The sequence below is a fragment of the Diprion similis genome, chromosome 8, assembly GCF_021155765.1.
Source record: "Diprion similis isolate iyDipSimi1 chromosome 8, iyDipSimi1.1, whole genome shotgun sequence".
NCBI classification, from domain to species: Eukaryota; Metazoa; Arthropoda; class Insecta; order Hymenoptera; family Diprionidae; genus Diprion; species Diprion similis.
In genome coordinates this window covers 22308601-22333721 of record NC_060112.1, presented here as the reverse complement: position 1 = coordinate 22333721, position 25121 = coordinate 22308601, and the positions used below count along the sequence as shown (strand labels likewise).

At 38.3% G+C, this 25121-nt stretch overlaps 1 protein-coding gene across 4 annotated transcripts; it reads right to left on the bottom strand.

Moving 5' to 3' along the window:
* Positions 1–1427: 1427 nt before the first annotated feature.
* On the bottom strand, positions 1428–25121 carry LOC124409578 (hairy/enhancer-of-split related with YRPW motif protein 1). 4 transcript variants are annotated; one of them, XM_046887288.1, is made up of 5 exons: positions 24996–25115; positions 12043–12172; positions 3062–3245; positions 2351–2587; positions 1428–2259 (listed from the first exon to the last, which is right to left on the bottom strand). In XM_046887288.1, the coding sequence occupies exons 1-5, from the start codon at positions 25058–25060 to the stop codon at positions 1709–1711; spliced, it is 1167 nt and encodes a 388-aa protein (XP_046743244.1). In that variant the 5' UTR covers positions 25061–25115; the 3' UTR covers positions 1428–1708. The 4 variants fall into 4 exon arrangements, with proteins under 4 accessions (XP_046743244.1, XP_046743246.1, XP_046743245.1 ...); XM_046887290.1 differs by lacking the exon at positions 12043–12172 and having other exon boundaries at positions 24996–25121; XM_046887289.1 differs by lacking the exons at positions 12043–12172; positions 24996–25115 and adding an exon at positions 3880–4093.

Below are 25121 nucleotides of genomic sequence, written 5' to 3'. Positions count from 1 at the left end.
TGTAAATTCGTACGATTAATTTCACCGTTTAATATACCTATATTTATCTATATATCCTTAGAGATCGCTGGACTTACTATAACAATATTTTTAATAACCGTATTTTAAATCCTTCAATTCAACTTTGTACGATCATTGTATACAAAAAAGGTCTTTCTAATATCCCCCGTCTCCTCGGTGCACAATATGCACTGTCCCTCGTTTAGACCCTTGAACCAATACCAAGTTGATGTAATAAAAAAAAAAAAAAAAAGTTAATTTAAAAAAACTAGAAATCTGTCTTATTCGCCCTAAAAAAAAATCTATCTTATATCAGCGTAAGTATATTACATTAATAACATAAATGTAACATAAAGAAAACTCATTAACACTCGCCTATTTAAGTAATTTGTAAAAAATTATTTTTGACACGTACAACAGAATTTGAGAAAAAACTATATGCGTAATGAATAAAATCGCACGACACGATTATCGTTTTTATGGTAAATATAATTTATTAACACAATAATATTTATTTTTTTTTATCTTCTCTTAACCTTATAACATGTAAGTATATAACAGCTAAATACAATATGATATTATATACTATACAACGATAATATACCATATATATATATATATATATATAATATGTATATACAATTATCAACACGACGATTTTATATAATAATAATGATTATTATTATTATTATTGTTGTTGTTGTTGTTATTAATATTATTATAACAATGTAATGCAGGTCTCGGTCAGTCTTTAGTTCCTGAGGCCAACCGAGGTTCTCCAAGCAGACCCAGTCCTTCGTTATCAAGTCTATATATTAATCATCAGTACGCGCGCTTATACAATATACATATATGTATACGTATAATTAATTCCAGAGAGATCGTGGCAGGTTAATTTTTGCATATTTATATACACGTGAGAGTTGGTGTATGATAGAAAATTATATAATTCTCACTTAGGATAATTAATACATCGATAATACCGCAAGCTTGGGTCAACATTGAGTAACCCTCTAAATAGCATATAGGTATACATTTTCATATTCTCTCGATCGATCAGGTTTCACTTTTATCACATAATGTAACATCGTGTATTTTTTTTTTTTTTTTTTTATGTACAAACTGTATATAACGTATACCGCAGACTTGGTCCGTGATTGAATTTTTATACAGGATTTTGTAACAATTATACAGAGAAAATAGAATTACTGCGAAGGGATAAGAAGACTGCTGAAATACAGATTTCTAGCGATAACGATTAATGTAATTTTGTTAACTTGATCAATTTCATCATATTTTTATTTCTTCCTTCGTTTTTGCTTTATTATCACCTTTTTTTCCTTATCATCATATTTTATATATATATATATGTATATAAGACTCGATGATGAATTTTTTTTTTTTTTTTTCTTGTTGTTTTACTTTCTTATTTTACTGAGGCGAATATAGTTCACGCACTACAGAATATAAGCTATAAAATTTTCACAGCTGTAATTCACGTATAACAATTATATACAACATACATTACAATATTCTTTTTCGCAAGTATCGCGCAACGAGGGTGGCTGCGGGGAGGGGGATGGCGGAGAGGGGAAAAAAAAGAAGAAGGAAAAATAAGAAACAGCCAATCAAGTATTCTCGTCTCGGAGTCACTACTGCGAATATTTTCAATATTGCGAGAGAATGTAAATGAGGAAAAGTAACCTCTTCAAGTTTGCTGATGCGTCGGACTGTGATGCGACCACGCCGGAGGAGCTGAGTGGTTGAAGTTTACCGATATCGTCACCGGATGCAGAACCATTTCGGGCCCGGTGTCCGGAGTAAATGTCAGGTGGGGCCTGAGGAGCTCGGCCTCGACCGTCAGGGGAATATAAAAAGCCCCGGCTTCGTGGAGGGCGAAAATCGGCACCCCGTGGGGCTTCTCCGGGGTAGGTGGGGTGTGGGACTTGACCCTCTCCGCGGAGAATCGCTGCTTTATCGAACTCTTGAACTTGTAATTCGTCGGCCTCGATACCGCCGGTAACGCGTTGCTGTGAGAATGGGTGCTGTGGTTACTGTCGTCGCTGACGATCGTCGGGCCCGGAATTATCGGCCGCAACGGACGCTCCGGATCCCCGAGGGAACTCACCCCCGAACTTGAACCCTGATCCGAGTGGCTGTTGGGAGGACAGCTTGCCGGGATGCTCGTGTGAAGGAAAACACCGTTTCCGGTGCCGTTTGAGGCCGGCATTTCCGGGTGCGGAAGGCCCAGTCTGTCACCTAAGGGGCGCAGGATAAACGTTCGGGTTTATATAAATTTATTATATTTATATCATTGTTATAAAACGAAACTCGATTCGTGGACACTCACTTGCTGCCAACATTTTGTCGCAATGCTGTTGCAGGTGGCTTATCAGCTGAACGCAGAGGGAATCTCTCGCGAAGAAACCCTCGACGTCCACCAGGAAGTGCATCGTTTCGCTCAGACACTCCTGGAAGCCCAGTCTGTAGTGGTCCGCTGCCGAGGAAGTCGACGCCGAGTGCGAAACGCTGTCGACGCTGTCGTCGGTGTGCGAATGGACCGTGGCTACAGCCGGATGTCTGACGTCTGGAAAGGATATAAGAATTTCGTCATCTTCTCAAGTATTGACAATGAGCCACGCGCGCTATCCCTGGTGAAAATTTCCCACTACTACAAATTTTGATAGAAATTGAAAAATTTTGCATTCTTTCGTACAAAATTGTATATGTGAATAGTTTTTTATGTAAAGAAATACGTTAATTTACATTGAAAATAGTACTAGCTTGCAAATTTCTTATTGAAAAATTACAAATTTTCATTAAAATCTACTACAAGTTTTTACGATAAACACTATTGCATATTACGTTAGATATTAAAAGTATTTCAATTTATCGAAAAATTCGTAGAAGATACTAGAAATCATTTTCACCAGAGATAGCTGAGATTTTGATCCCGTTTTTATGTACGATAAAATTATTCACCAATTTACGTATATATCACAGTGTATACACTAGAGTCTCTAGAAGTCGAGTCATAGAAGTATAAAAGACGTATAATTACCTTGTCTTACGCCCTGCAGATATTTCATGTGTCTGATGGCCATCTCGATGATTTCAGTTTTCTCAACTCTGCCTCGTCCCTTTTTAAGGTACTCTGCAGGTATGAGACGACTGAGATCGGCTAAACAATTGTTCATACGATCCCTTCTACGCTTCTCGATGATCCTGTGAGACATTGGATCTTGCTAAAGAACGGAAGAAAATAAATAAAACATCGTGTTTTCGTCTCTTCTCTTCATCCAAGAAAATGAAAATTAAAGTAAAAATAATAAAAATAGCAATAATAATAATAATAATGATAATAATAACAAAGACAATAACTCGATCAATCTCCACCAATTATATACTTTCATGCTTGTTCCATCGGAATGTGAAAAAAGTAAAAATTGTAAAAACGATGTAAAGAATATGTAATCGCGTGCGTAATAATAAGATACAGATCCGAAAAAAGAAAACTGGAACTTGATTCGTGGAAAGTTTAAGTTTCGATTGAAATTAAAGAAACGGAAATAAATAAATGAATAAAATGAAATGCGATGTAATAAGATTTACTGTCAGTCTCGTGAGCACTGTTCGAGAATTATATTGAGCATCCTTTACCTAAATTTAGGTCATATAGGATATACTTTTACGCCAGTTACATGTATAATGAGTTTACTCGGTTTGCGCCAAGCACGTGAAACGTGTTATATACGAGCTTAACGAGTTCGCACACATGTATATAGATACATATCCATATTTACAACGCGATACATGTTGGCACGATTTTTCCATCGTTTTCGTCGTTAGTTTCTTTCTTTTTTTTCCCCATCAAATCACCTCTTTGTTTATGCACCGTCTTTTCCTTGGCGGTGATTGAGATAGTCCGTCACTCGATGTCGGAGACGCGTAGAACTGCACGTTCGAAATATTGTCAACACTGTAATCATCGACGACGTAATAATTATCACTTATGTCCCTGCAGTTGACTGAATTACTTTTTGTCAACATTGTACACAACTCGACGAACTTTAATATAAACCTTATTGTTAGCTTTATCTACGATCAGTTGCAATATATTATGAATCTGAATATAAATTGTCGATATTTTACACACCGTTTTTACTTTATTATTTATAATATAACTTATTGTTAAGGGTAATGAGAAATATTAAATTCGCGACACACTTGGAAAATTGTTCGTTACTAGAACGGAATGTCGAGAACGAGGATTAGAGCCAGACGAGCAGTAAGAACCGGCTCGAGATGCTGCTAAAACTTGAATGACCCGCGGAGCGTCAGTCGCCGTCAAGTAGTCTCGTTCGACGAGCTTGCGGAGCTTGCTGAGCTTGCGCCGCCTCCGTTTCAATAACAACGCAAAATTTCCGACCCCCGTCACGTGGCGCTCGCCGTTCGACACGTGAGTTCTATCTCGACGCGATCACGCGAACCGAGAATACCCATCTTTATGTTAAATATAAACGCCCCTCTTCCATTATCCTCGATATAATCAGCCCTGTTCGTGGTTAATATTAACATCTCACTTTATGACAAATACAAATTTTCAACGAAGTGTCCTTATACACCCTGAATACAGGACATTGTCACGCAAGAAAAGTTTAGAGTGGAACGTGACGAACTTTATATAGATTTACAATTCGGGAGACTCGTTGAATGATGCAGATAGATGTTCTACTTTTGGTCGAATCGTAATCCACCACGTGGATTAATGTCTCACGATCGGTCCAGTTGTGGCAGAATTCCTCCGGACCGAGGAATGCGTATTTATAATTATACAGAGATCAGAATTTGAGGGATATTTTTTTCTCAGGTGCAGGAGGTCAAAGAGCAGATAACAGCGATATAACGGGGAACAATTTTATATGTACAATTCAACTTTCTACAGTTTACAATTCGATTAAGAAACAGATTTTCCTGTCACGAGATATTAATTCGTTCATTTTTTCCTCGGTATAATTACAGTCGACAATTAGTCGTACTGCAACAGTGTGAGCTTGGGAATCGCATTCAATCTCTGAGTTTAAGAAAAGCCAAAAGCCCGCTCTTCGTTCCTCAGCAAGTATTTTGCACCGCGTTAAAAAACAAACTGCGACGAACTTAGTCGATGCTAATTCTCACCTCAAAACGCAGGAAACACGTTGAGAAACACAGCCACGTAAGCGTCGACGTCACCTTGCAGGTGAAAACGCATTGCACATGCGTATAATGTAGATCTGCGTATATATGTGCAGGTGCATATGCACGTGTATAAACGATTCGATCGCCTGTAACGGTTTCCCGTGGAAAGTTCCCTCGAAGCGCATGCAGAGTCTAAAATTAGAACGACTGTAATAAGTATAATTGGCCCATCGGCACTAAACGGAATTTCGGCAAATTTCGCACGCGTGAGAAAATAGAGCCGGAAAATAGGTATAATGGTGATCGTTAAATCGAAGATCATCTTGGATAATCATAGATCGGTTCAGAGTGTGGAAAAAATTGCTTTCTAATTTTTTCACATTTTTATTCTCAGCCCTTAGTCTCCATAAAGATCGTATATTCCATACGAGTCGTGAGTGTTTGACTTTAGTTTATCATTTTTCAATCATTTTTCAACCTATATAAGGTCGGGATTTATACTTTTTTTTTTAAATCTTGATTGAATTTCATTCTTGTGCTCTAGAATTAAGTACAGAAAAAAGGCCAGCATAAAGACTAAGGGCTGGAAATAAAAATCTGAAAAAATTAGAGGAATGTTGTTTTTATGTTTAAAGCCGATCTACGAAGATCCAACACCGAAATTCCGTAAAAAAATCATTCGACGACCACCCTAATGTATATATTTATAAGTCCGGCTGCAGGCTTGGTAGAGTTTGAAAGGGGTCGTCAGCTTTCGGCAACCCTTACCGCGTGCTTGCGGAAAGTTTACCATCACGCGTACCAGCCTATAGAATTCAACTTCCATGGAAGTATAAAATGATAACAATGTATTTAGTCGGCACGCACAGTGCCCGCGATCACGTTCTCATTTCTATTCCCATTTTCAGCTTGCAATTTCTATATATAATTCCATCATTGTTCGCTTCATTATTATTCGTATAATTACAGATTTTCATTACCACCGATTTATATTCTCGGATTGAATTCCGAATTGATAAATATATGCTATATTACACTCGTAATAATTATACCCCAAAACTTTTAATTATATTTGAGATAATAAAGTAACGCGTGCTTCGTAACAAGTGATTCGTGGAAATGTTTGTTTCGTATCTTTTATTCTCTTTTAATACATATTTACACGTACAGACCGCCTCGAGCGTATAAATTCTCGTCAGCAATACACTTATTACGCAACGCGTATTTAGTAATATGATTATGAAGAATCGCAATTAAATCAAGGGCGAAATGTTGAATTAATATAGTATCAACATACATTATTGTACAAAATATCGTGTATATAGATCATAAAATTCTTTTCCACTCGTAAAATTATAAATATCTCGAAGTCGCGACTTGTGATATACATATATATAATAATCGAACGTTTTGTATACCTTATTACACAAAATATCCCTCGATATACATGTTATATGATAAAATTTTGGTTGTTTTTTTTTTCTTTCATTTTTCATCACATACCCACGCACGTGATTATAATTTATATTTCGCCTGCAATCTGTTGTACTGAAAATTACAACGACGATGATGAACACTGTAATTAAAGTATGAAGTGATATGATTAAGTGGCGGGGGGTGAAAGGCGCTTGAATAAAAAGTAATAAAAAAATCGCGAACAGTGTTATCAAGTATCCAGATTCGACCGGTTCACGTTCGCTTCTTCTTCTCCTGCAGACACCTCGAGTGTCGCCGTGTTTGCTCTACAAACGTCATCATCTCGCCTCCGCTGTAGGAAATCTCGAGCGATCTGACCGCGTTGCCCGGCCGGTCGAATGCCTCCGCGTTTTATAACGATAAATCCAGATATAGCTGGATCTCGGCTGTCTCTTATCTTCGAAACGAGACTCTGAACGAAGCAAGATCTTCCTGTGCTCCATCCAGCCGTGCGAGGCGGAACGCGGTCGAGTCGAATAATCACGTGCCGAGTCGTTGATTCCTCATGTTTACCTCGAGTCGGTCTCTTTCTTACATCTATATCTATCTGTATGCATGTATATATATATATATATATATTAAATATATGTCTCTATAACGTGAATGTATGCGAATGTGCCATAATTGGAATTTTTAGCACGTTTAAAAATTCAACAACATTCTACGATAGCGTATTTTTGATTGTGTTTTTTTTTTTCTGCATTCTTCTCTTCTTCTTCTTCTTCTTCTTCTTGTAGTAATGTTGAAAATAATTATATTCCCCAGGATCGAATCTCCGTCGCAATTGTATTATCTCGACATATTGTAATGTAATATGTATGTACGTATGCGATGCAGCGACGAAATATATGCATTATACATACGTATATACATATACACATATATATACATATATATATATATATATGCATGGAAGATAGCCGGTAGAGTTTTATAACACGCGTCATCTGTTTACACGCTCGCCGGTGATCGTTAAAAAGCTGGTCGAACTTATCATCAACAGATTATTGTATACCTAATGTATGTACCTAAGAAGGAAATGTGGTATTTTATACCCGTAATATCTGCGACCTTTCCGATTTGAATAATTTCATTCTATTGTTGCCAAAGCTGAGTTAAACATTAGATTATTCAAACCAAGGCGATGTATGTAATAATAATAATATATTATAGTATTGTCAAATTTATGGGCAAATAGCAAGAAAAAAATTCACGGCTTAATACATACGTATCCAGCTGGCATAGGTGTGACAGAAACGTCTTGTCAATTGGTCAAAAATATATATTAGCGAGATTCTTCGATCGGTAATCATTATTTATTTACCGTTGCTTTTGCCTTTTTGTACACACGCGAATGATCGTTAATCATGTATGCGATTTAAACGAAATGAAATAATACGATTTCATTATTCATTAATATGATGCCTTCCGGTGTCGTCACCGATATTGCCGTTGGCGAGCAATGGGAAACCGATAATAACGGAAGTTGGATTCAGACGCTAATCCGAGTCGTTATTATGATGTATTATAGTGCTCAGCATTACATTGTATTACTCGAGGAATTGTTTAATTCTGTAGGGAAGTGAAGGGAAGTCGATCAGTCGTTTTGTTAACTCTGCGTGGAGATGAACGGATTGAAAACAGCCGCAGAGTATACACCGATGGTCTCGAGAATTCTGCCAATTCAATTAGAACCAAGCAGGTGTATAAATTACATCCAGACGGATCTCGATGCTTATTCTTCGCGGTTATAAATACCGCAATTCGAGATTCACAGACGCAGCGAAATCGAGAAGCAAATCAATCTATACCTAATCAACTCCAATTTTCACATAATTATGTATACGGTTGACTGATTTTACAGCGACAGAATCCTCTCGTCGTACGATCAGAAGCCCATCGTCGCTGATCATTGGGAGTGACCGTGGAAGTTTATTAGCTCGTGCGAAATGAGATGAAGGAGAAAATTCCAGGTGCCAACACGAAGTCAATGTCGTCTTGGATATAATACATGGATATACAAAGAATTACGTCGACTCGTCATTGAGTCTCGCGAATTTCTAAATTCCATCACTGACCATGGGTGTAATATGGCAAATAAAGATGATAAGTGTAATTCTGCGGTGCCGCAACTCTATTCATTCGTTTGGTTTTCTTAATACAAGAAGAAAAAGGATGAGTTTGCTCGGTCGGTAAGGGTAGGAGTACTACGAGACCTTAAGCCGCGTGCAAAAGCAATATAATACCCAATATATAGCACGTATAGCTTTTGACTTTCGTCCACAAGAAAAACGAATCAAGCGAAATCTTCTTCGCGATAATTGAATCCGGAGGAAAGACAATTCTGTCTTATAATCCCGCCTCACGGCCTCGATTAGCTTTCGTTCTTAGCAAAACCACAATGACCTTTCGAAACGCCGAAGGTTACGCCAATTAGGCCCCCTTTTGCCCTCGAGATCATCCGAGGCCTTCGACTCTAGGATCCCCGGATTCGCCGACGAAGATCACGCGGACCTTGTGATTGATCAAATATTGCCATTACGGTGAAAATTTCTATCCTTTGCAGGTATGTGCCAATCAGGTACGAGGGCTCCGTTTCTACGACGCAGGGCTGTAATATGTGACGTAACTTTTCGAGGTACGAATCTTGGTGCCCACAATGTTGCGAGAGCTGCGACTAGACGCTCGATCTACGTGTCCGCGTGTTAATTATACACGCCCTTCTCGAAGACCGAATTCCCCGTTCTCTTTTTCGTCGTGCAGAAGCCACTCGTCAGCCTGAGCTCCCCTCTAATTTAATCCTCTGCAATTTATAAGTCACAGGTCTGAGACTAGGATTGAGATTCTTGCAGGACTGGGCGGCTAGACAGAGGACCAGGATTAGAATGAAAATGAAATTGAAAGTCGACTTCCTTCGACTTCATTCATTATTTAAAAGTAATTATGATGTGCCGGTTCTGTTCACCTTAGAGATACTACAGCTAATTATGGGCATCGTTGGATCTAGTTCTGGCTGTATTATTCGTTTACACGGTGTAACAAATGGTGCATAAAGCGCCTGCAGAGAACACCAAAGATGGCTTGACCTGTAACGTTGGTGGGTCAACTAAGTTTAATGCAAGTATTAAAAACTAGTGCTCAAAACTAGTTCGAAGACAGCATTAAAAGTAAAGTTGATAACTTGCAGTCATAGTTGGAAATTTTCTCGCCGCAAAAAGGTGACTGATAATACGAAGAGTTTTTGAAAAATGGCGAGAAACGATGGTATGATCTGTTATGTACCCAGCTGCTCGAATAACGACGAATGAGAATGAGGTTGAAGTTGGTAACGTTATACTTGGATGTTCAGGAAAGTCTTTATTTCACAGCCTTAAGATTGTCTAAAGCTGATCTGGTCGATCATAATAAATAAAACATGATAATTTGAAAAGCCAAGTCCTTTTCGAAGTCGTTCGAAAATTTGAAAACGATTTATTCCATGCTCAGTTTCGTTACGTTAACGTTACTAACTTCAACATGATAAATGGAACGAGACATAAGATGAGTTTACGAATTGCTGGGAAGAGATGGTGGACATTTTCCCGAGCGACGAACTTCCTTTATGAGGCGTACGTGTCGGTGAACACGAAAACGGACTTTCGTTCGTCGATTACATGTTCGAAGAACGAAGCAACGATCAGGGGAATGATTCACCGCGGTGGCGACGGCCGCTCGCTGACTTGGTGCACACAACACGTACGGATTGAAATTCTTGTGAGTTTCGAAACTCGTTTGACCTACGGTTTTCACGTGTGTGCGTTTTGTGCGTGTGTACGTACAGCCTTGGTGCCGATGTACCGTCGCGTCGCGTCGCACGCGATCCGGTTCGACTCTTGCGATAGAGAGCCGGGATTACCAGTGACGAAATTTTCGGGTAGCTGCTACACGTGTGACGTGAGTAATTGCAGCTTGATTCGATATGTACCCCGATATTTCGTCAGGGATGAAATTGCCGAGGGAGGTTTTGTCGCGACGAATGAATCGACGTTTAGAAAGAGATGAACGTTGAAACGTGTGTAGCTGAACATGCGAGACGAATTTTTGTGATTCGATACATATTTTGCATCGCTTAACATGTTCTCTTGAAGGCAAACTTACTTTTTTCAAAATGTTTATCAGAAATGAATTTCATTGATTTGGAACCGTCAATTATTAAGTGATACGAAATATGTATTGAATCACAGAAATTTACACGTTTATACAAGCTACTCACGTTTCAATTTTCATTATTTTCTAACCGTCAATTCATTTTGCGGTAGAACTCTCTTAAACGATTCGTTACACCGAATTCGAATAATTGCCACATTCCGATCGGACAATGCATCATCGATGTAATTCACTGGCCGTCAACTGCTGCAATTTTCTCTTTTACACAGTGAATTCTTAAAGACTGCACGGTCCGCAGTCTTCTAAAATTTAATGCGCAGCGCAACAATCCGAGAGTAACTGTTTACCTGCAGGGTGACCAACCATCGTAAATTCAGGCGCAGCGTACGTAACCTCAAAAATTTTGACAATCGTCGATGGAAGTACTGTTTAATTTACAACTGTAAAAATTTTTGAGGTTAGAGACAGTTGGTGGGCCTGGCAATCAACCGGTCTTCAACTGTGGCGCGTGCGCTTTAAATTTCAGCAAACGACGGGCATGCAGTCGTTAGGAATTCACTCTGTAGGTATATTTAAATTGAGAGAGCATATATCGACAGAGCAACTGCAGAGCTGCACTACGTCTCGTATACCTATTGCGAATGTTGAAAGTAAAAAAAGATTAAAAGAACGGTCGCGGTTCCGTACAAGAAGCGATGCTACACGTTGCTTACTCATTAATCTTTAGCGGGATGATTTTTTTCCATCTAAACGTGACCGCCTTCGATTCAGCTCGGCTGTTGCGTATATTGCATCACCGTTGATTCGACAACACGGAAAAGCTTTCTATCATGACCCAAATTCCGTAGGTAATTGATTGACGCTCAGCGGCGAATTGTTGGTTTTAATGTTTCCTGGTATTGTTCAAGGGAAGTCGCAAAATGTATACTCCGAATTGCACTTGTGGTTTTTTTTTTTTCTTTTTCTTTTTGCTGTCCTTTATCATCGTCGGTGAGCAATTAAGACGATTAAATCATGCAGCGACTTCGAGACGATCTCTTGATGATAAAAGAAAGAAAGGAAAATAACTGTAAAATCTTGTTTTTTTTTTTTTTTGTTTTCTAAATCCTCGACACCTGTCAACGAATAGTGCTCACGAATCGGTTACTGCAGTAAATTTCTTATCGCAATAATACGCGTTGAGATGCAGGAAAATGCAATAGCAGGAAATATACATGCATATGCCTATATAGTAATACTTACTCTGGAGACCTTTTTCTTTGTGTAAACTTCATCGTCCTCGGAGGCGGTGGCAAAGTTCAAGTTTCCTTCGCAGTAACCGTTCCCAAGGCCCATTCTATAAATCTCGTCCTTACACGATCTTCCATCGAGACTGAAATCAACACGTTGCGTTGTATAAATAAATCTAGTTATATCTAATCAGGCTAACGAAAAATTCCGCTCGTTTGAAAAGCAGCTGCATCGTCATACCTCCTTGAGAATTAAATGCGGAAATCTTGTGTCTTCACACAAATGTTCGTATATATACATGTTTACTTTTATTTACCAAACTTTATGTTATACGGATCCCTGATTAAATTGACTATAATCAGTAAATTAAATGTTTGCAGTACGTCGATCGTTATACGATCTTGAGGAAAGTTTCGGTGTGATAGAAAATCGTTAGAATATAATTAACTTGAAAAGAAAACTATTAATATCCGCACAACTGCGGGATCATCCAGTTTTATTCCGGGATGCGACACGTGAATCGAATTTACCGAAGTTCACGATTGCAATTGCCATGCGCGGAGATGACAACTGGTATATAGGTAAGTATATAAAATTGTCCGAATCATCATCCGCATCATCATCGTCATCGAAGAGCTGGTCGTAAACAAAAGAGTTTAATTTAAAATTCGAACGATATATACCATATGTATATATAAATAATATAAAATTTCTTTGTTACAGTTTAAACTTGGCGACAATGTTAAAATAATTGTATAAATAATAATACAGGGAGTGAAATTGAGATAAAATCAAATGTCGAGCTTACAGGTACCTGCTTAACCGGTTTTCGCCGACGGCGAATCGTTCATAGTCTATAATCGAGAATCTGCGAGTGTGGTGGACGCAAAACCCGCGACCAGGGCGTGTTTCCTTTTTCTTATTCATCAAGTTCTTGGTCTTTTTTCCCTCGCCACGCTTCCTTTCGCACGCGGGCCAGCCAAGTCCTTGCGCCGACGGCGACGACCTTGCCGCGACCTTGTTAGATGCGAATCTCGCGACTCGGCACGTGACTCCGCTATAAGCAAGCACTCGAGAGCGAAGTTGAGCCATGCGCGAGTCCTCGATTATGATTGCCTTTTGCACTTTGTCTCCCCCCCTCACCTCGGTCCGGCCATTCCGAGGTGAGTTTGGTATTTACATGCCTATAACTATACGCGGCGGCTAATTTCGTCGCGAAATCCACGTGCCTGCCGCTTTCTCTGCAGATTATGTATGGATATTGTTCATTCTGCAGTTCGCGAGGCGCGTTTGCACGTTTGCACCTCAAGTTGCAAAACGATAAACAAATAAACCGGCAAAATTAAACTCGTGGATTCAAGGGTTTCTTCTTATTATGCAATTTTCATGTTGTATTTAAACAAATCGTCTGCAATTTGAGACACACGTGTATTATCGTGAAACCAAGGCGGCTTCTGTTATTTGCATTACGCGTGTAAGAGGGAAAAATACAGATTCAATCACCTTGCCGGTATTGTTATTATAGGCATATTCCGAGGAAACTATAGTTTCTTCGACATCCAGTGATAAAAATCACCGATACGAACGCGATTGTTCTAGCTTTTAAACTGTCGTATATATTTCGTCACTTATTGATGTTCAAAGTATATGTATATTGTATACGTATGCTATACATATATACAGTTATAATGTACGGTTATATATACCGAAATCGGGAAGTTATCAATTTCCTGCAAGCCGATCTTGATCTCAAGTCAATTACGACTGTCATTTGATCTCGAACTGATCTTCAGAAAATAAGCCTTAGATTTTGAAAAAATTCATTTTGACAGAATCATTCGGTTACTGTCGCGATAAAATCAAACTCCCCATAAATTAACAAAAACGGGTTTTAAAAAGCCCTGAAACCGGAGCAACATTCACTTCGATATCAAATTAATAACTCCATTCCGTTGAAATTGATTTCTATCTTATCACGTAATTTTTAATCATTTACAATTATTTCCGAGTGTCTCGCCGCTTTTTTTCACTGATTTTCTCATATGATGTGGCAAAAAAAAATCACTGAAACGCTAGAAAGTCATTGAAAAATCCATGAAAATCGACGTGAGCAGGTGATAAGATAAAAATCAGTGTAGAATATCAGTGCACTGCTTTACCTACTGCTAAACTTGCAACAAAAAATTCCAAAATTTTCAAAAATGATTTCAGATAACTTGATCTTATTCCTCGTGATTTCAAATAAAATTTCAGTCGCCCAAGTTCCTCATTTCGTTGCCAACATCTAAATTTATGATTTCCTTCACAGGTGAAAGCTTCTTAACGATTTTCAATCCAAAAAACTAGTCCACCTCAAAAAAAAGGAAAAAGATTAAAAGCAATGAAAAAACGCATAGCTCGAAACGCACATTTCTGATTCTGAGACTCGTCAGATCCGGCAACTCACACCGTGGCCATCGCTTTAATAGATTCGAGTTTGGTATCGTTTGACCGAAGTTCGGCGACAGTGTCGGCGTAACAGTCAACAACCCGGGACGGCCGAGAATTGAGCTACGTGAATATAGATTTTGTTCTATACATAGAGTTACGGAGGTATGTACCGTAAATAGCCGCGGGAGTCCCACAGAGGTGGAGTGGACAAAAAACGACGAAAACTTTCGCCGCTGCATCTCAACGAGTGGTCAAACAGCACGAGAAACTTTTCCGAATGTGGGTGGAAGTATCGAGCGATAAAAGATATGAGAATTTGAATGGTGTGACGAATTGCGTGAAAACCTCGTGAAAAATCCATGGAATTGGGGATAACGGTGTTGAGTAAGCGCCAAAGGAATGATCAATGTAAGCAGCTGGCAGCATATTGCACAATTCACAGATTGTTCAACACAGAAGCGAAAAGTAGTTTTACCACCTTTTCACAAATTGATTTTAAAGTATGAAAAATCTGGAATTTTGTTCGGAACTTTTTTTTCCCATAGATTGATTTTTCCCATAGATATATTCTCGCAAAATTGAAAGGCGATACGTGCACGGAAACCTAGAGGAAAAGTCGATAACGAATGGTAGTTGAAAACGGCATGTGTACCACGGTGTGTACTTCCTGTAATCACGTGGATTTAACGCAATTGAAACACTGATGGGAATCTAGATTATTTATAATACCGTAAACTAGTTACGGGGAATAAATACGCGAATAGGTTTTTTGTGTGTTTCTAGGATTATATACGGAAGCTTCCATCAGCCTGTGTCACAACCGTAATAAAGTAGGTATATACAAGTTATAGCAGAAAACGGCGCGTACAGAGACACGTGGATGACATTTTCTCTCGAGTAACTGTATATTACATGCGAAGTTATACGGTACTGCGAGCCACACGAATTGTCGCTTAACTCTACAGACTGTGTAAGTGAGAAATTCGGAGCATCGAATCGTTAGCGAAGAATTTGGCACGACAAAGATGGTATCGGAGAAAATTTTAAGAAAAAATGGAATTGAAATATGGCCGTCGGGTCAACGTATATCTTGAGAAATTATAAACAGTTATTTGTAAACTGATATAGCTCAAGGTTTTTCACTTGAGGATGCGTCAAATTCACGTATTCGTAAGCTTGTAGAATGATTTTTACAAAAAATGGAAGAAAAAATTACTAAAATTTTTAACTAGAGCGACGAATGCATCGAATTTTCGTTTCAAATCATTAAATAGAACGGATACACAAAGAACAGATTTGTTCTATTTCAATCCATGCACGATCGCTTCTCTCGAGAGATAAATATTCAATTTGCCAAGGTCATAATGATACTGATTATACTCAACAAACATCAAGATTAAACTCACTATGTGACGAAAACAAAAACATTCTTTATCGTGAATATTTGCAAAATAGTTTTCCCAGCGAAATAAGCAATCGTCGAGTGAAATCTAACGCGTTTGCTAGTTTCTAAAAAATTTTAAACACCTGAAAAATGAAAAAATCGGTATATAACTAACGATAATTTCTTGTTTGCAACTCTGTAAGTATCTATAATATGTTTTGAATTTTTATGAAAATCATCGAAGCCTGCTAATACGTGAATCGTCTAAATTCTAAATATCCATCTATGTCATAATCAAAATAACGAAAAGGTTTCAAATTTCGCCTGAACACCATTCTCAATACAATGCGTACTAAGTCAAAAACGAACGCGGAATACACTCAAGTATTTATATTAGATATATATATATATATATATATATATATATACGTATATTATAATTATATCCGGGAATAATATTAACTGTCCCGTTACTGTTTCCCAGGTCATTCGGTACCCTAATTTTCCCTCCATTTCGTAGCTCTACGAACGACTAGCGGTTGTCATAAATCCGATCTGAATTAATTTATTGCAAATGAGTTGTGAAACGCCTGTAGCATGTGCTCCAAGGGCACTGATGGATGGAAGCTGTTCTCCCGCCGTTCGGTTCTTTTCTCCTTCGCTGAAACGACGCGTGGGTATAGGTATTGAATAATTGTTCCACATATCGTCGATGAGAATCGTTCGTCTCCTTCGTTCACCGATTTACCTGCACAGCGGATAATTACGAGAGGTAAAACTCCGCCGAGATAAGCGGATATATAGCTACTTCACGTTATAACCCACTCGAGTTTAAACCGATCGGAATCTCGCTCGTTGAAATATCTCCGCAGCGTCCTTCGCCGACCTTACATCCCACTCGACGACGACGACGTCGCGACGTCGGCCATTCACTTTTGCACGATCACGCGTGCTGCCACGCCTCGCGTTTCCCCCCGCCGAGGAGGAGTTGGTCGCCGATCTTGTGCAGGCACCTCGCGCTTTAGCGATTCCTATCGACTCTTCCATTTTTGCTACTCCGGCATGACGCAAAGTGTTCGTTCGCGGCGGTTTTCCCGCTTTGCAAGAATATTAATTCTACTCAACGGCTTACTCGACCTCAAATCACGTGGCGAATTACACTTCGGAGAATTAAGGTTTCACGCTTCGCATTGCGCCATTTTGAATCCCACGTTTTCGCTAGTAAACAGCTTTTAGACGGACTTTTTCCAAGAACGGATAATCGCAAATAAGTCTATCCGTCGGCGAGCTGGTGACTCGATTGAAAAAACGGGATTTTTTACTCAGGAAGAGGCTGAAACTAGGGTCGCAAGATCCGAGGTGGGGGGATTTTTTAACCTCTGCAACTGCAGGCCTTGCAGCGGCTCGTAACAACTGGGGTATGAAATCCGCGCTACTTTCAAGCAGCGATAGATGAGCAATCTTCTTTAATTCATCTTTAGCCAAACGCGCGATCGTTTGTTTTGAAATTATAGTTTCCTCGTTATTTTGACCAATGACATTGACCTGGCGTCGACCCAATCCTAAAATATCTCGCTATGGCGAGGCCGGAGCAGTTTGTCAGTGCGGTGGAGCTGGAATTATCTCCGAGAGATTTCCCCGTGTATATATTTTAATCTCGAGATAGTCCGCGTTACATACGCGTAACGGTATCAGATAGTAGCTCCCAAATTTATAACAACGTTTATTACCGTCAAAAGTAACGCGTGACCAGTGCGTCATACGCGATGATTACATTCAAATAATCATAACCCATATTTAATACCCATGTCTGTCGCAATTTGACGCCGCAAATATATTCTAAACATCGCAAACTTCAAACATACAAGAATTGTAAAACGCGATTTCAATTCTCGCCGCTAGAAGGCTCGCTTCTTTCGCGAGTCGTCGGTCGTCTAAAGAGCGGGAAAATTAAAAAGTAGTTCAAGCTCCAAAAGCCCGTCATCGTCGTCGTCGTCGTCGTTTGACTTCTGAATGTCTTATAATATGTTCGCAGTTTTCGCTTGTAAATAAAATGTAACACACAAGTGTTCGAAAATTACCGTACAAATTTATTTAACATAGATAAAAACATACGTCTTTATTTGCCTTCCAAAGTCGTACGTGCGATTTCAAGTCTGTGACGTTATACACACACGCGTTGCTATAGGGTAAAAAAAATTCTAAGGCCATCACAGTAAAGTAGGAAGTAATTGCAAATCTTGTCCTGCACCGTTGGAGGTAGGATATAGATTGGCTGCAGTCGTAATACAGTGAAAACAACGCCTATGTTTGTTCTTTGTATGTACATACATACAAGTCATGGGGGCAAACAGAGAGGAGCAGAATCACACATCACGGTATCGAATATACAAACATCAGTGACTCGGCTAAAAGCACATAACAATTCTCGGCTGGTGGCAGCCAATCACGAATAGGTAGGTACTTACAATCGCATTACACAAGTGTTACTTGAAGTGCGTTCAACATACGACTCCAAATACGATCCGACTTTCGCATTTCGTGCGTGAATTCCATGCTTTGGCGAATCTCCGTGCAAAACTCTACCTATATGGTACATATATATATAATTACGCGAACTAAGCAGAATAATTTCGTTATATATATTATATATATATATACTATATCCGATGCACACAATAATAATGCAAAATAATATCGCAAGATATTTATCGCCGAATAAATTGTAAGTAGATCATGTTACACCTGTAACATGCGAGTAGAATAAATGATTTTTATGCAGTTACGTGTTCGGTTTCAAACGTTTCGACACGTGAAGCCAGCGTTTCCGAGAATCCCATATTCTTTTTTGCAATACTTGTCGTATCACAATTATACGCACAAGCCTGCAGTGACACGATTAACGTGGCATGTGGTTTTTTTTTTTTTTTTTTTTTTTCTTTTTGTCTTGTTAACACGTTACACAATTGCCTGCAGTGCCCCTAATCGATCCTGCAGGCAGGCGACAAATCGAGCGTTCACACACACACGCACACACACACACACACACAAATATGTGTTAATACGCATTATATTTAACACGTTATAATAACATGTGCGGAAAATACTCGAGGGTTTTTTAGACGAATCAGCAACGTCGAGTCACGTTGCACGGCACGCGCTCAGCTCGCACTTGCGACGATATGTAGGTTAATATTTTTACACCGCGTTCACGACCAGCCGACGAATAAACACACGCCTTTTAAGAAAATTCATGCTGAATATGTTACATACGTCTTAAAATTACAAAATCCACCACTTAAAATCCCTTCGCAGTACAATCTTAGTGAAATAATTGAATTTTGGACGGGAAGCTGCGTACAATATAATTTGCAAAGGAAAATAATTAATCTAGAATTCTTTTACCCCTTACAGGAACGTTTACTTTTTGCACATTTCGCCGAACCTTAGTTCGCAACGGTTCAAAACCAACTGACCAAAGTCTGTACATAGAAAACCGAGTCTTTAGAATTGTCTTTTTTTTTTTTTGAAAGGATAAAAAAATTAATTTCTTTCTTGACGAAGAACTCTTTCGAGATAGAATTTGAAACGATTTAACATATTTAATATATACTCGATCGTCTTGATATTTCTTCAGCATTCAACACAGTGAAAGTACAGCTATATATAATACACTTAATAGCTGACTGACATTTTGCCTGTAGAGTGAATGTGTAACGTCCGTATAAAATGTAATGGTCTATTTAACGCACCTCGAGTGTGTATCTCTTCGCACATATATACATATATATATATATATATATATATATATATATATATATGTAGTGTGTCAGCGATCACGTAGACGGGTGACAATATCTTATCGTAACGAACGTCTTGTCTGAAAAATTTTCCATCGTGTTATTTCTACGACAATTTGTATAATTATCTTTTTCTATAAACACATATAAGTTACATTAACTCGTGAGTGTGGGTGTGTGGGTGTGTGTGGGTCTGTTTGCTCGTGACGAACTGCTGCAGCGGCAATATAAGCGGTATATAATCTCAGTACCTACGTACCTACTATATAAATTACGTCAAAGATAAAATCGCGCTTTGGTTTGAGATCTTCGTTATCGCGCACTCTCTCTCTCTCTCTCTTACCAATTTTGTTCTCTCTATACTCTTTAACCATCCATTATTTTCTCGATTAAAAATTGTAGAGATAGGTGTTATTTTTCACAGTCGTTACACTGTAAGTATATGTATAACGTACAGAGTGATACATGGAGAAAATTATTTAATATACGCTTGTTGTTCCAAAAAAAGGAGAAAAAATCGTAATCATGTAGTCTTAAAAGAAAAGTTCATAGTTTCGTTTGAGAACAAAATTAATATCGTGTGAAAAAAAACATGATGAAATATTTCCATTAAACTCTCCTTTGTAACGTAATATTATATACAGATACGTAAATTAGTAGAACTGTGAATATGCGTGCACCGCGTTTTTCCTTAACTTAAAAATGATGAAAATTCTTGAAAAATGTCGAGAAACCTTGTAAAATTTCTTGGAATTCCCCAATATTTTATTGTGTAATATCTCTCTCTCTCTCTCTCTCTCTCATTATCTTCAAACGTCTCATATGATATAACCTGCCCGTTACGAAATGAATTTCATTTGTGAATCACTCCACGATATTTGTACGTAATACTTTTTACTGTAGTTTCTGTGATAAATTTCACTCCGCGTATACAGTTTGCGCGCGACTTTATAAACCTACTGTAAAATACTGTTCTCTTATCCAACGCAATAATAGTACACATTCGAAACTTTTTAATCTCTACAACGTTCAGCTAAAATAGCGATTCAAGAATTGTAATATTAACAAATGTATCTTGTACTTTTCACAACTACATCCCTGTACAGGGTATATAATTGTTCTAAGCCTACCAATTTTGTATTTCTTATTTTTGTTGCCCTGTGTAAATCACCGGCGTCAAGATTACACGGAGTAAATTTTATTCGTCATTTTTTCAATTTAATCAGTGAAGATACGCGGCCGTGTACAAATTCACACACAATATAAAAGAATATCAAATAATGATTAGAACATAAGTAGTTAACCTGATATATATCTGTAATGAAAATCTGCACCTGCTATACTTTGATCAAATCATTATCTCGTGTGTTTTACGGTCGGTATATAGATATATCTGTATACAACTGGATAAAAGAAGAAAATAAATAATTAAAAATACAAAGACTTTTTTTTTTATTCCTTTCTTTGTACATGTATTTTTTTTTTTTTTTTTTTTTTTCTAATATGCGTTGTGATGTATTTATATGCACCTATACATACAGCTGATAATTATTGAGATAACAATTTACAACTGTATATATATATAGCCCGAAACATTATTTTATGAATAATTATACAGCGTCTAGAAATGCAGACAAATAAATAGAATAAAAAATAATGTAGATATCGATAAGTCACATTCCGCAGATATTTTTATACCTGAAGTAGCTATCCAGCCGAGTGTGTTCAATAATTCACAGGAGTCCGCGATTATATCATTGTATACGTTTCGATGATAAAACTGTAAGCTTAATTGGACGAAACTCATCTCCGTGGGGCACTTTGTACCTGGATTTTCCGATCGGGTGATCAGGTGACTCGAGTTTTAGATAAGAGGCACGTGATACCGTGAGAGAAGATAACTGCAGCACCGACATCACATTCACAACTTCTATATCACTTGTGTAATATTGTTACTAACAATTTCTCTCGGGTCAAATCGTAACTGTCATTTTTCTTAGCTCAATTAAATTGTGCCAGTCTTTCAATCACTGTATAAAATTCCATTATTAGGAGCGGTGAAAAAAAAGGCAATATAAATTAAACCGACGTTACTATTTCTGAATCACTGATTCGAAAAACCCGTGACGCGAGTTGTTTACTATCGTGTTGGTATAATATTATAAAACACGACGCGAAAATGTTGTCACGACCCAGTTTGTGTCACATCCACGCCTTGTAATATTGGGTTATTACTATCTGTCGTTCATTCAATTTCATTCTTTTCATTACTAAGAATATATATTTTAAACGCCGGTCTTCGCGTCGAAGCGAGCAAACAAAAGTTTGGTCATTTTTTACAAGAAATTTCACTCAACCTGCAAAAGACGATCAGCAAGGACAAGATGAGCAAAATCTATAACAACAATTCTTGCTCGATTCGAGTTCAGAGGAATTTTAACATACTTGTATAACGACGGTTCAAAAAGGTGGAAACATCGAAAGAATTATGATCGTAAACGAGGAAATTTCTCTCATCTGTGAAACTATAAGAGTTAAGCGATGTTATAAGATTGTTATCCTCTGACGGATGATCGCAGATGACGATATCGGTCGCCGAGGAATTTCACCGGCACATCGTGGCAGCAGCTGCAAGCTCTCAACGGCCAGATAACGGTAACATGTGATTTTCAGGTGCTATTTTATGCTTCTTCACGGAATGCCTTCGGTGCTTATTACAATACCTAACACACTTCGGACATCGCCTGTTCAAAGCGAGATAAGCCCACTCCGTGAATCAGGGATTTTCCGTGAGTGCCGCGAATGTTTTTAAAAGAATCTTGGAGCAAAGAACATTTTTATAGATTTCATCGACCACAATTGCTCTCTACCTCTAAGAGTTTAGCCAGCGTTGGCACAAGTGTGTGATCCGGTCCCGAATTGGCTTACTCTATTGGTTATATATTCAAAAGTATTAACCGAGTTGAAACAAAAAATAGTCTAAAACCTGCCCAGAAGTTACAGCCACCAATATATAAAAAAAAAATTAAAATCGGTTCTGTAGTTCTGGAGTAATTATTGAACCTACGGAGAAACAGAAAGAGAGACTGAGAAGTTAAGTTTTACGATTTAGACTTTAGAGTGATAAAAATAGTTCCATATACGTAGATGTAAGTCGTCGCAGAAATGCGCCTACGTGACCCAAGGCAGGCCAAAGAAATTCGTTAAATAATAATCCATCGATTTTCCCCATAATTTTCTTCTGCGTTTGTATATCGCAAAAGGAAGTTCACGCGCGATACGATATTCTACATATATGACATTTATATCACGTAACCAGCGATTCCTCATACGTGAGACACTTTAAGTGTGACTCGAGCCTGGCTGTTGACCGTATGACAATATATATACATGCACGCTATCCTATATTACACTAGCCGTTAGTCGATATTCCATGACGTCAGAAAGATCTCTTTCGGGTGGCGAATAATTTCCTGCCCGCATAGCAAACGGAAACGGAAACAGGAGTCAATCCCCCCTCATTATACGCCAATTTCTCTCCCATTGTATTTGCTTACAGGTAAGCTGCATGTCTTTATAATTCGCCAAAGCATTAAGCGATTCGTCATCGCATTCGTTCGCGGTGTGTACTCAGCCTGTCGCCAACATTCGCAAACCCACAATCTTGTCGCCACCTATACGTACATACATATGCATATTTACATATATATAGATACTTAATCGGTAAATTTTTTGAGATCAAGAATTTGCAAACGTTTTTTTTTAAAAGGTGCCCGTTTTTCTACTTCAGTTCCAAAACGCGCTCGGTTTCATAAATTACTCGGCGTACGTATATATATGCATGTATAATGTAATGTACATTTGGTTACGCGTATTATTAACACGTAAAGTTTTCCGTCTTTGCACGGCTCGTTGACCCGACGGGGAGCAAAGTTTAACGATCCGAGTGTCGCGTTGTAATACAGTTTCAATTGGAGCTGGCGTTTTTCATTACGTAACACGTGTAATTTACTCCGCATCAATTACCCTCGAGATTCATTATGTTGCAAATATTTGGCGTTGCAATGACATTTTTTTCGCGAGTAGATTTGTTTATTTATCAGTTTTCGCTCTTATTTATCCGTCACGTTACTTTATTTCGTCGACAAGTATTGCACACGCAGATACGGAATGTATTTTATATCGCGGTGCGAAACGGCGAGGAGATCTTTATCGATCTCGCTTCGTTGAGGCATGAAAGGTGTGAGGTTGAGATTTATTTTTAGACGGGCTACCCGTTTCGTATTATTCGAATAAATATCGGATGCAGCGAAGGACACGGAATCTTAAAATGATTCAACTTGAGGAGCTAATCCTCGAGGGCGCGGGAGATTTGAATCGTTTTATCCGACATCGCGAAGAACTCGAATTATTTACATTCTCGTGAAAAATTTACGCTATTATACAGCCGTAGAGATACGTTGGTTGTATGCGATACGTGTTATTACACAGATAATGCAGATATAACGCCTGCTAATTAGATTAGATTACCCTTCTATCAGAGTGAATTTGCCGATTTTGAGAAAAACATTCGGTCAAAAATATTTATAATATATACTGTATACATTGCACACAAAATATGTATAATTACAGCATATCACGGTGTGAAGCGGGGACGAAGAAGACGGATTTGCATAGTTACGCTGTATAAAACGTATATAAAAGTCTATAAATAAACGATGCAATTCCAATCACTATACGCTCAATTTGCTCAGGGGGAAATCCCGAGCGCTGAATAATGATCAACACAAGATACGTTTATTATACTCTCGAGTAAAATGAACAACAAGAAAAAACCGGAATATCATCTGTTCTCCGTTGCAAGAATGTAGACGGAAAAAAATTCCATCCAGATTTCAGAAAATCTGTTGTGATGACTGTATGGGCGGAACTTTTTTGGAGTCAAATCTAAGTACGTATCAATTGTGATAGACCTATTTAAGCCTGTTGTAATTTGTTTTGTGAATCTTGCCAGAATTGATGCAGACTTAACGAGATGTAAGTAACATCAATTTTTAAAATTTTTTTTTCCAAAGTTTCAATTTCTCCGTTGAATATCGAACGGCCCTAAGTACGCGGCTTTCGGGCACGTTTGACCGATTTCATCACTTGAGTCAACTTTCTTCGAAGCGTGTGTCATCGCGTGACAAGAATGCGCAAGCCACTGCCACCATTTTTACTTGCAATCCTTTCCATTGCGGGTATCGATGGTGAAAACCTATTCGTCTAATCTATTACCTACGTGTCGCCTCTTGTAATTATACAATGCGAGAAGCGGTTTGATTTTACAAAAATCCAACCATCGTACTCACTTTTCATATTTGACTTGCATAGAATGCGCAGAATTCTCTTCCCAATAATGCTGAGTCTCCATCATCTTGAAGCATAGAATATTTTCACCACGCTTGTTTGCAGCGCACTTCACAAATATATATATA